The 12,570-nt window shown below is 38.3% G+C and overlaps 1 protein-coding gene across 1 annotated transcript in view; it reads left to right on the forward strand.

Moving 5' to 3' along the window:
* jakmip2 (janus kinase and microtubule interacting protein 2) overlaps nt 1-12,570 on the forward strand; it is a 56,834-nt gene that overhangs the window by 18,929 nt on the left and 25,335 nt on the right. The window contains exons 4-11 of the mRNA XM_058416164.1: nt 4,151-4,360; nt 5,185-5,283; nt 5,386-5,536; nt 6,121-6,257; nt 8,803-8,856; nt 9,259-9,381; nt 9,933-10,061; nt 10,440-10,523. Coding sequence (XP_058272147.1) covers nt 4,151-4,360; nt 5,185-5,283; nt 5,386-5,536; nt 6,121-6,257; nt 8,803-8,856; nt 9,259-9,381; nt 9,933-10,061; nt 10,440-10,523 — 987 coding nt within the window. The remainder of the gene's footprint in view (nt 1-4,150; nt 4,361-5,184; nt 5,284-5,385; nt 5,537-6,120; nt 6,258-8,802; nt 8,857-9,258; nt 9,382-9,932; nt 10,062-10,439; nt 10,524-12,570) is intronic.

Below are 12,570 nucleotides of genomic sequence, written 5' to 3' on the forward strand. Positions count from 1 at the left end.
ACGATGTTCGACATCCCCCCTTTTAAGTCCTCGAAACAGCGTGGTTCAGTGCCGCCAATAAAGGTTCAATTGCAATTGCAAAGAGAAGTTGGGATAGTGGGCATCCTTGACGAGTACCTCTTGTTAGTGGGATGTAATCAGACCGAAAATAATTGGTTTGAATGGATGCCAAAGGTGAATGGTAGATAAGTTTAACCCAAGATACAAACGTCTTGCCAAAACCAATTTTTTCCAAAGCTGCAAACAGATATGGCCATTCAATTAGATTGAAAGCCTTCTCCGCATTCAAAGATACAATTATCTAAGGACTTGGGGAAGGACCAGCCTCGTACATTATGTTGGCTAGTCTACGTATATTAGAAAAAGAGTGACGATTCTTAATGAATCCTGTTTGATCGTCTGAAATTATTGTAGGGAGGACATGTTCTAAGCCACAGGCTAGCACCTTAGCTAAAATTTTTATATCTGCATTTATAAGAGAAATAGGATGGTATGATCCACATTGAGTAGGGTCCTTGTTTTTTTTAAGAAGAAGTAAAATAGATGTCTCTGAGAAAGTTGGTGGCAAGGATACAGATTCCAGACACTCTTTAAACACTTCAAGCAGAATTGGCAGAAGTTTACACGACGCGTAAACTTCAAGCAGAAGTTTTTCCCTGAACTTCGTATAAAATTCAATAGGGCCTGGAGATCTACTACTTTTCATCGCCCTGATAAGAAGAGTAGGATATTATCTGGCCCCTCATATAAGCCTTTAGAGTTTCTCAATGTAAGGAGTAGGACACTGAGTCTGTTTTATTAGTCTCAAGAAAAGTATCTATACTGGTCAAGATGAAGTCACAGAATTTTTCGCTGGATAGCAGGAGTTTCCACTGTGGTCGTTCCCTGATATTTAAAGGAAAGGGTAGGTCTAGCACAACAGGTGCATGGTCTGATATAACTATAGCTGAGTAGTCAATTTGCTTAACCATTGAAATAAGTAGGCTATCTATAAAGAAATAATCTAACCTGGAAAAGGAATGGTGGACATGGGAGTAAAAAGAGTTTAAAACTGCTTAATTGATGGGTTAAGGAATCTCCATGGGTCCACACAACCATTCTGCTGCAGAAATGTAGAGAAAGCCTTAGCCGTATCTGAAGTGCTGCTACTAACTGTAGATCTGTCGAGCAAGGGGTCAATGGCACAATTTAAGTCTCCCGAAAGTATCAGATGGTGAGTATTAAGCTTGGGAATTAATGAAAAAAGCTTGTTTGCATATTGGTCATCATCCCAATTGGGTGTATAAACATTTACTATAACAACTAGTGGTTGAAAAAGAGAACCAGAGACTATAATAAAACTATTAGAATCACTAATTATGTCAGGTGGTGTAAACTGTATTCTCTTGTTAACCAAAATTGCCACACCCCTGGATCTGCTATTAAAGTTTGAATGAAAAATGTGACTGACCCATGATTTACGGATTCTATTGTGGTCTTCCGATCTGAGATTATACATCTTTTTGTGTATACCCATAAGGACCTAAGCTAAATTGTTAACCAGATCTTTACAATGTGTTTCTTGAAGAAATACTACAGTCAAACCTTGCTTAACGAGCACCTCCCATAACGAGTGATTCACATAACGAGCAAAACAAATTGAAAAAAAAATGACTCACTTAACGAGCGACGTTTCGCATAATGAGTGACGACAAGACAACGTGAGGTGGCTTCTCGGCTATCAGTCTGTGATTAGCGCTCGTTCCACGTTACAAATGTGCACTACAAATTTATTTAATGATAATGCTGTGTCACATTTTCGCCAAATTTTTAAGCGTAGGCAAAACCAAATGTCTCTAGACAGCTTTTTAGTAAAAAAGGATGCTAAAGAAACTGCCAATAGTGCCAGTGCTTTTAAAAGATTTAAAGCTAGTGAGTCAGTCGAGACTGCAGCAAGTGAAGTAGAATCTCCCTTGGTGGAAGAGTCTCCTCCTTTCCCCCCAATAACCCTCCTCCCCTCCTCCTCCCCTCTGTCTCCCTCGTGCCAGGAGCTACCTTCTTCGTATGTTACAACCGGATTTATTTCTTTTTATTTTGTTGAATATTTATACTTTTTCAGGTTCATTTATATAAATAATTGTTATGCTCGTTAAGCAAGGTTCCACTGTATATCTGGTTTAAAATGTTTAAGATGGGGAAAAAAAACCCTGACATTCCATGACAAAAACCTCACAGGATGGCTTCCGTCATCTTTACCACCTATATTAACTATGTAATATAATAATCAATGGTATGCAGGGCATATTTGTGACAATGAACTGTAAGTGGGGAGGTCCGACAACAACCAGCACAATGTGTAGTAACTAGAGTAAAATGCAAACCCTCCCTCCCAACACCCAAACCAAACATGAACATCAACAAAACAAAAGAACAACATACCCCAACTGAAGATAATCGCAGATGTAGCAAAACAGTAAACTTCCGAAGTGTGCAAAATAACAAATATCAAAGTCCTATATAGTGTGGGTAAAGCTTCCGCCTACCAAAAGTTAGGAACAAATTGTCACCTTTCGGAAATTTTATCCGGCTAGTAATAAGCATGGATTGGAGAATAAAAGGATACGCATTAGTCAAAGTCAGGTCCAAGTTCGTTTGAAGAGAACAGACAATATATCCGACCCGTAAGTGTAGAGAGATTAATTTCACCTTAATTATCACCTCAATGAGAGGAAAATCGCTGGCTTCCTCTGGTTTGTCAAAGCAGAGCGTTTTCCCTTCGCGGAAGATGCGTAACCTTGCCGGGTACAGGAGGGCGAATTTGACTCCTTTCTCATAGAACTGTGATTTCACGTCCTTAAATGCCGCTCGCTTTTTACCCAGCTCGGCACTAAAATCCTCATGAAAAAACACCCTGTGCCCACAAAAACACACCTACTTATTTTGTCTGCTAAATCAAAAGATATGGTTCTTGTCCTGAAAAAAATTAAAGTGCACCAAGAATACCCTGGGTCTGCTCTGACTGGCCTTAGCCTCGTAATTTAGCTTGGGCCCGATTCAGTGCGCTCATGAATAATGAGATGTCTCGCGAAAAAATCCTTTCCCAGTACTTACACAAAAAAATCTGTCATGAATTTAACTGGGTCTGATCCCTCAAGCTTTTCGGGAATGCCCACCACTCTCATATTGGATCTCCGTGAACGGTTCTCTAAATCATCTAGCTTCTCCTCTAGATACTCGTTTTCCTTCCATAGCGCGTCCACAGAGGCCTCAACGTTTACCAGCCTGTCACTATAATCACCGTCCTCTATCGCGCGAAGACGTGGGTCATGGTCTTCGTAGTGTGATTTTACTTGTTCTAGAGTTGTGTTCACAGGTGACAGAGCATCTGCTAGTTCAGTTTTTAGAAGTGAGTGGACTACTTGTGCCATGTCCAATACGATTGCTGAACTAAGCCTTTCGAGGTCATCTGGTAGAGCAGGCGAATCCCTGGGGAGAGGCACGGGGTTGTCGGACTTGCCGGAGGCCTCGCCATCTCTATCTCCGTATTTTGCAGTTGCAGTCTAGATGCCATAACGTTATTTAACTATGTTCCAATGTTGTTCAGAACACCAGCTAACTGATTTAAGGTAGAGTATATATCAGTTATACACTGTGAAATAATTAAAGTAGGTTGGGAGCCGAAAAAATAACACCTATTCACTCCATGCTTAAATCAGAAGTTCCAAGAACAAAATCAGTTTTGACAAATTTTTGTATGTCCATCATACACTTTTTACTTAGTTGTGGATACATCTGAATACAAGAATGATCTCAGGAGCCAGGGATGGATGTTTTTAGTGCTTGGCCTGCTGCCTTTACAGAGATTTGTGAACATGTTAGTTCATTTGCTGAGATCTTTCAGTGGTGCCTATTTCTCAATTTTTCAGTTATTTGTTCAGACTTTTGTCATTTCTTGAATTTGCAGGTATTGATAAAGAAATTCAATATTTGATTTTATTCAAAACATATTTGGGCCAGTGACAAAAAAAATCCATTTCCATTAATAATAGCATTGAAAAAATGTAATGCCCTGGGATAATGCAGATCACACTGTCAGTTCTAAATCTCTGGGAATGGTGACTCTGGTCAAAATACAAGAGAATTCATTGTGAACTGTCTTGCAACCTTTCAGGTAGATGAAATCAAAGCAAAAGACAGGACAATTTTCTCTTTGGAGAAAGAGCTGGAGACCACTACAGGTTTCCTGCAGAAGTTACAGCTTCAGAAGGATGCACTGGATGAGCAGCTTTTTCTTGTGAAGGAAGCAGAATGTAATCTTGGAAGTCCGAAAAGAGAGATCCCTGGAAGAGCTGGCGATGGAGCAGAGCACTGTGGGAGCCCGGTAAGGAGTTGCAAACCTTCATTTAATGAATTCTAAAAGCTATATGCTCCCTATGAATAAAAATGCTAATTGATAAAACACATAGCAGTAATTTAATAGTACAAAAAGAACAAATAGGAGATGTTAATTATTGTATTTCAGTATCTGTCCCAGATTAAAATCTGTTTACACACTGATGCATTGGAGACACATGCATTTAAGGTCTGAAAAAGTTTTCCCTCTATGTGTAAGCATCCTTTTATTTAGGCAAAACAGAACATGAGAGTCTGAACTCATTTTGAATAAGCTGCTGGTGGACAGATTCATTTATGGACGATTCATAGTCATTTAATTGACTATGCTGTAGGACTGTGCTGCTTTTTCGAAGTCTAAATACTATCATGTTCTTGACCTGTAGAATTGTTAAGATTCATAATCTGTATATATTCCTGATTGAATTATACTGCTATATAGTCCAAATGATTTCTAAATAATACTTATATCATAATTATAAAAACAGAAATCACTTTCTTCCATTACATTATGAACAATATTTAGTTATGTGAATATTTAATCTTAATATTAAACCTAATCTTAACATAAACTCAATTTGTATTAAGACCTTAAATGTCATTACATAATTTGGGTGCCTAAAGACATAAGCATGCAAAGATGACATTAATGTGTCTATGCTTAAAAGTTTATTTTCTAAAAAAAAACACTTGACATGTATAGTCAATCAAATCTATTTATATAGCACTTGTAAAAACAACTTCTGTTGTCACTTTCTATATACTTTTTTTATGTAAATATATTACTTTATATTTGCTGTCTCATATGCACAGGAAATGAGGAGGAATCAAAGACGTGTTGCTGAACTGAACTCCACTATTCGGAAGCTGGAGGACCGTAACACACTTCTAGTGGATGAAAGAAATGAACTAGTATGTCAAATTCCTAAAATTATTTTGTGAACATGGAAGCAAGGCAGTAACTGAAAAAATGGGTAATTGCTGCTGTGCTGTTTTTTGCTCCCTCTTTCTCAGCTAAAGCGAGTGCGGGAAGCAGAAAAACAATGTAAGCCGATGCTGGACAAGAACAAGCTTTTGAATAAGAAGAATGATGAGCTGACTCAGTCTCTCCAACGCATGGAAGAGAAGCTTAAGTCCTTGACCAAAGAAAATCTGGAAATGGCAAGTTCCTTCACATACTCGCAGTATAGATCTACATACACAGATAAACTCCTTTCCCATTCCATATTTTTGATGTATGAAAGTACATAATGTCAAAGTCCACTAGTCAGTGAATTGTCTGGCTGACCAAGTTTAGGTTGTGTAATGGAAGCGCTGTAAAGACCATTTTAATTACTCTGGCCTAATGTGATTGCTGTGTGCTGACAAACAAACAGAACAAAGCCCACTCCCACTTCTGTATAGAGCACTCTATAGAGAGACATTGTATAAGGAGACATCAGACTGAGGACAGTTACTGGGTCGAAATATAGTGTGCTATTTACACTATATAATTTATCCACTGAGATTTCAGAAGATGCTACAAAATGGTTTACCCTGAACAGAAACAGCAGCCATCTTCTGCTTTATGTTTGTTTGCAATTTTGTAGATATAAGTAGAGATAACTTGAAGTTATAGTAATATTTATTTATTACTGTGGACATGTATTAAAAGATCATGAATAAAATTACACGTTCAAATGTGAAATTAAATGCCTTTTCACTGCAACATTTAGTAACGCACTTTATTTCATCTTTTGGTTCAGAAAGAGAAAATTACTTCACATCCACCACTAAAGAAACTGAAATCTTTGAATGACTTGGACCAGGCTCAAGATGAACAAGAAATTGAGTTCCTCAAGTTGCAGGTTCTTGAGCAGCAGAGCATGATCGATGAGCTAACCAGAGTGAGTAACTACATCAGGTTATTGGTAATTTTATTTCCCATGCATGTTATGTCTGTAATGTTTGGTAAAAAAAAAAAAAAGGCATTCTCTTTTTTTAAATGCTTTCAATATTGTGTATATGAATGTACAATGGTCTCTAGACTGTATGATAGATTTTAGGATTTGGAGTATTTGAATCTGGAAATCCTACAAAATACAACACCTGACACATTTTTACACTTGGGTCAGGCTTGGATTTCAGCCCTGTGAGATATGAGCACATGCTGCTGTATAGTTGCAGATGTGGAATGCAGTGATGACACAGGTCTGGAATTAATTCTGGTGTATAATACAGTGTATAGTAGTGGGCACAATGGTCTGGTTCAGTATTATTTATGGAAAATATTGAAGGTTGAATACTCTGTCTCAGACCCCCCCCCCTATGTTGCAACATGTATTTTGTTTCAGTGTGTGTCTTGTTTCCACCCTTGTATTGTCACAAGTAGTCACACCATGAAATTAGGTTAAATTTAGTTAATTTAGTTTACGCAGCATACCTGTCAATACAGAACCATTGGTTCATGTTCACAGTTGTCTGATTTTGATCCTAGTTTTGCTCATGTTTTTGTTTGTTGTCTTTGCCTTCAATGTCCTCTTTGTTGATTGCCGGACCTACTGCTTGTTTTTGGATTTGGATATTGTCTTATGTTTTGGCCTGTTTGCCTTCGTTATTGTTATTGTTAATAAATACTCTTTCACATGCACTTGCATCTGCCTCCACAAATCCACAAATACTTTGTCTGCAAAATGGATGCAACAGCATGAAATCACGCCAGGATTTCATCTACCTCTTCTTTCAGTGGTGGTTTGACCTCAAACCCCCAGTCGCCTCTGATGGCATTTACGATTCGCTCAAGGGATTTTTTCAGCCTTTTGGAGCCTTTTGGAACCCAAGTCCTAAGACTGGGGTTACTCTTATCCCATATCACATATCATAGCTCCTGGTCATCAAAAGAAGCCGGGGTGGCCTCTTCCACTTCTTAGCTGACATGGCAGCCACCAGCTCTGAGCTTCATTTCTTGTTCCACAACGAAGCTGACGTGGCGGTCTGAAGTACACACCAAATATTTCAGCCGGTCCAATTTTACACTGCATTGGATTTGCTGTGAGTCCCTCCCATCTTAAAGAATCTCAGGACAGCTCTCAGATGTTATATATGCTGCTGCCAATCATTATGTTACAATTACTGTGAACAAAAATGCCATCTAAATAAGCAAATACATTGTACAGGAAGAGCATACTGTCCCTGAGACAAGCCAAGGGTGAAAATATTGGTGTAACTCAAATAGAATGGAAAAGGCTGTTTTTTCTTGGAATATTGGTGTCAACAGAATCCTTGGTTAATCTAGTTTCGAATAAAAGCCAGCCACTGCTAGCTTGCCAATGCGACGAGACTCTGCACTACATAGGTCTAACTTTGATTGAACTTTGATTGGATTGAACTGCCGGCTGACTGACCCCAAAACCACTGGATATGTGTCCTGGACAATATATTGGACTACATCCGACTTCAGCAGACTACGCAGCATGAATTTAGAGACTGCTATTGTTGTTGTTTTGTTTTGTTTTTTACACTGAGACATGGCTCAGCGACAGAGTTCCATGTAGACGGGCTCACCTCATTTGGTGCTAGCAGAAATGCAGCTCTGTGGGGTAAGGCTTGTGGTGGTGGCTTGTGTTTTTACATCAGTAAGGAATGGTGCAAGAACTTTCTAATTACTCATCGCTGGTGCAGTTTGTGACTGTTAGATACAGACCATTTTATTTACCACTGGACTTCATCACTGTGCTAATGCTAAGGAGGCACTGTGTGAACTCTATTAGGCTTTTATTAATTTTATTTGTAATTTCAGCAATCTCCATAGTTGTTTTCTTTGCTTGATGCAGACCAATAATTTGACCCTTCTAAAACAGAGTTATATCTTTTCCATGTGCACAGGGCAGTGTTGAATAAAAGCTAGCTGCATCTAACTGGTCAAGCAGTTTGGTATTTGGTATGCATCAAATTTTGACACCATGTTGACTTTTCTAAAGTCAAAAGCACTTGGTGTTGGGTTTAGTGGAAGCTGGCAAAAGAATTTATGATTTCACAGAGTGGAGAAGCTTCCATGTTTATCCTCCTTGATCCTCGGTTTCTGCACCACTGTAGAACCCAGTGTGTATGAGTGTGACGTAAGACTTTGGAGGCAGGCAGAATTTTGGCAGTTTATACTAATGCCCAGCTCATAAAATTGGTTACAAACCATAAAAATACATTTTACTATATTACCAAATATTAACTTAAATGAATGCTTATAAATCCAAACATTTATGCAGTTGCATTTAAATATCAGTTTATATATATTTATTAATTATTCTGTTACCACTAAGCTGTCCTATCCATCAACTAAAGCTAGGGTTTTTATGGTACATTTTGATTTCTGTTTGCTAGGAAATTTTAGCAATGTTTGCACCTTTGCTTAAAAAAACAAAACAAAAAAAAACATTTTTGTGTGACTGGTTTTAGGATAGAGAAAAACTTCTCAGGAAGAAGCGGCATAAACGAAGCAGGCCTATTAAGGTATGATGTCATGTTTGTTTTTGTTGCTTTTCTGTTGTGTCATAATGATAAATTAAGAATTTTTTTCTGAAAGTAGGGGCTGTAATAAAAGCAAGTAAGTGGCTTAATTTCTCTAATGATTATCAGAAATATTTATAATGGCATTATATCCTGGAAATTATATTTCTACCTGACAGGAGCAAAATAAGTGTCCACAATGGCAAATCTTTGTAGATAGGAAAGTGATATAAACCCTTTCTATTTGCATTGACACCAAGGCATTGTCCTGCAATCATGAGCATGTACTAACATGGGAAGGGGTTTACTTTGTCTGTTTCCATATGTATAACGTACTCCATAAGTAACGGAGATAATAAAAAATGACCTCTCAATGTTTACTAAAAATCTGTGCCTCCTTTTCAGAGGCATATTGTTGTGGACACTTTCTATGGATATGACGAAGAGTCAGTGGATTCTGAGACCTCCTCTGTGGCCTCTTTACGTATGGATCGTACTCCAGCCACACCAGATGAAGAACTGGATGAGGTAAGAATTCAACAATGTATGCTTTAACATATTTTCGATAGGTATCATTAGATGGCATAGCATGGCATTAGATGTTCCATGGACATTTTCTCTCATAGACTTATCAAGGTCATTTTGAAATGTTGTGTAAACCAAAACTGTAGGTGTAATAGATGTATATTACCACTGGGCTGCATTAGATTTGAGGTTTTTGAGGTTCAGCCTCAACTGTTCACTGCAATAAACAGTCAGATGAATGGCAGAATGTCTTCAACACCACTGTAGTTGCACTGACTTACTACTACTATACATTTCCTGTGCACATTGTGGTACATTTCCTTTCTTCTCATTGCGCCTTGTGACAACTTTTTAGTTCTTAATGTTATATTAGACTTATCAGGTTCTTTTTCACTGTCTTTGCTCTTATTTTTCATTTCTTTTTCTCATGTATGTTCATGTATGTTCTGTGTTATGCCTTTATTTTTTCTTTAAAACGACACCATTCATTCTGCCTTTACACTGTTACTTCACAAACCTCCAAGTCTCTTGCAGTGAATTAGTGTTTTTTGCAGTGTCTGGCCAACGAGGAGTCTGAACTGCGCTTCAGGCAGCTGACACGGGAGTACCAGGCCCTTCAGAGAGCTTACGCCCTGCTGCAGGAGCAGAAAGGTGGCATTTTTGATGCTGAGATGGAAGCCAAGGTAATCTGTATGTTTAGATTAAAACTTCCTTTTGAAAGTTGATTTTATGGTTATGTGTGCAATCTATTTCGCCAAGGTTCTTTTGTTACGGTCCTTAAAACATGTTCACTGCACAAAGCTGTGTGCCATATCTTTGCAAGCAAGGCAAGCTTAGCCATTGTCATCTATACCCTTCCAATCAGTTTCTATGTGCCTTTTATATGATTTTTTCTTTTATTTGTGTCCGCACCTTCTTTTAATCACCATAGTCAGCTTTTACTCTGTCCAGTGTCTCAGACATTACATTCAAAAGCACTTTATGAGGATGGGCTAGCTGAAACTTTTAATACAATATTTTAAAAGATTTTTTAATGAAGAAGAATTGATGTATTTTTACAGGCTCATGAGCAGCTCCAAGCTGATGTGCAGAGGTATAAAGCAAAAATTGAGGACCTAGAGAAAGAGCTTGCTTCCAAAGGACAGGTGAGTGAAGTTTAGACTATTGCCAAATTTAATAGTCAGTTAGTAAAGTGGGTGAGAACTGTTAATTCGCATTGCATATGTTTATTTTACACGTACATAGACGCTTATCTTTTACTATAACTTGTGGGAATATTATTAATGATCTTGATTTATGCCAACACCTAACCTTAACCAAAAGGAATAAAATGCCCACACACACATGGGCACACAATCATGGGCCCACACACTGCACAAATGTGGACACACACAAACATTAAAAACTTTTTTCTGGTTTTGGATAATTGTTCTACGTAACGTTACTGTGTTTTGGCTCAATTTTTGAAACATTAGTCTCATTAGGTCCCAATTATTGCAACTGGAGCTTGAACAGACATTGTCACAAGTTGATATTGATTCTCTAGTGATTTAAGTCTTTTCTGATTTGCTGTTTGTTTTTTCTTCTTTGTTTGACACTTTTTTTAGTTGTGAAGTTACAAGCTTTTTTTGTGAATTCACTTTTTTCAGAATGTTTCACACCGTTAACACAACACAGGAATTTGTGAAAAGGTTTTTTACTGAAACATAATCCAGAAAAACTGTTTACCTACAAACAGAAAAAACTGCAGTTCTGTCATAGAAGATTTCACTTAGCTAAATGCATTAGAAAGTGCTTCTGGGCAATTTATGCTAGTTCACTGAATATACACTTCTCACAAAAAGTTGAGGATATTTGGCTTTCGGGTGAAATTTCAGGATGCACCTAAAATGCACTATAACCTTTACAGGTGAAGTTAATTTGACCTTCTCTACACTTTTGAATGCACATGTCCAACTGTTCAGTGTTTCAGTACTTTTTGCATAAACTTGCTGTTCTCTAACAAGGTGCTTAACGGCAAAATTCACAACTGGTGTTTGATCCATGAATCGACCAATAAATTTTCTGGTTCAATTAGAATTGGTATTTAAACAGTCCTCTTCATCATGCTGTTCACATTTTGACATCATGAGACCAAGACGACACCTAACAATTGATCAACAGTACCTCGCCACTGCGAGGTTTCAAACAGGATGTTCTCAGAGGGAAGGGATGTTCTCCAAGCTGCCCCCTGATGATCGTTGTTCATGTTGAAACCTGTCATCGGCTTCATTCCCATCAACACTGAAGTTTACTCTCCAGTTTCTGCTGGTATGAGTTTTTACAGTCCTTCAGTCTTGTCTTCAGTTGCTGCTGTATCCTTATAAGTTCTATCCTGTCTCCAGTCTTCTTCTTGTTCACTAGATCTTTAAGGTCACTGGTGATCCAGGGTTTATTGTTTGGATAACAGTATATGATTCTAGTAGGGATAATAGTGTCATGGTGAAAGTTAATGTCTATGATGCAGTAGGTGATACTGTTATTGTCATCCCCATTTGGTTCAGAGAGTACACTCCACTCTGTGGTCACAAAGCAGTCCTGCAGGGTCTCATTGGCTTCCTGTGTCCATTTTCTTACCGTCTTTGTCTTTGAACTGCAGGAACATACAGAAGTGGTAAAATGATGAGATTGTGATCTGAATTACCGAGTAGGGGTAGAGCAGTGGCTCTCTAAGCGTCTTTCATATTTGCATACAGACGGGCCAGTGTTCTATTTTCCTGTGTGAAACAGTCAACAAACTGGTGAAATGTTGGGAGAGTAGAGTCCAGATTAACATGGTTAAAATCTCCGGTTATGGTTACAAATACCTCAGGATGTTGACACTGTAGCCTAGCAACCGTGTTGTGTATAGTGTTGCATGCTGCTGTCTGATCACTGATTATCGTGTCACAGGAGAAATCATGTGGTCAATAATATGGGTACATACTCGCTGCTAAAATTTAATTGACAAGAGAGCAGAGATGTTCCTTCACAGTACCACTATAACGTCACATTCCTGTCTGCTCGAGTGAGTGTAAAGCTGGGTACGTTGGCACTGTTATCTTGGAAGTCCGTATGCAGCCAAATTTCTGTAAATCACATTAAACTGCCATCCTGGTACTCCCTCTGAGTCTGAATCAGTGCACACATTATTTCCCAAGGACTTCACATTCC

Source organism: Hemibagrus wyckioides, linkage group LG18 (assembly GCF_019097595.1).
Source record: "Hemibagrus wyckioides isolate EC202008001 linkage group LG18, SWU_Hwy_1.0, whole genome shotgun sequence".
In the NCBI taxonomy this organism is placed as follows: domain Eukaryota; kingdom Metazoa; phylum Chordata; class Actinopteri; order Siluriformes; family Bagridae; genus Hemibagrus; species Hemibagrus wyckioides.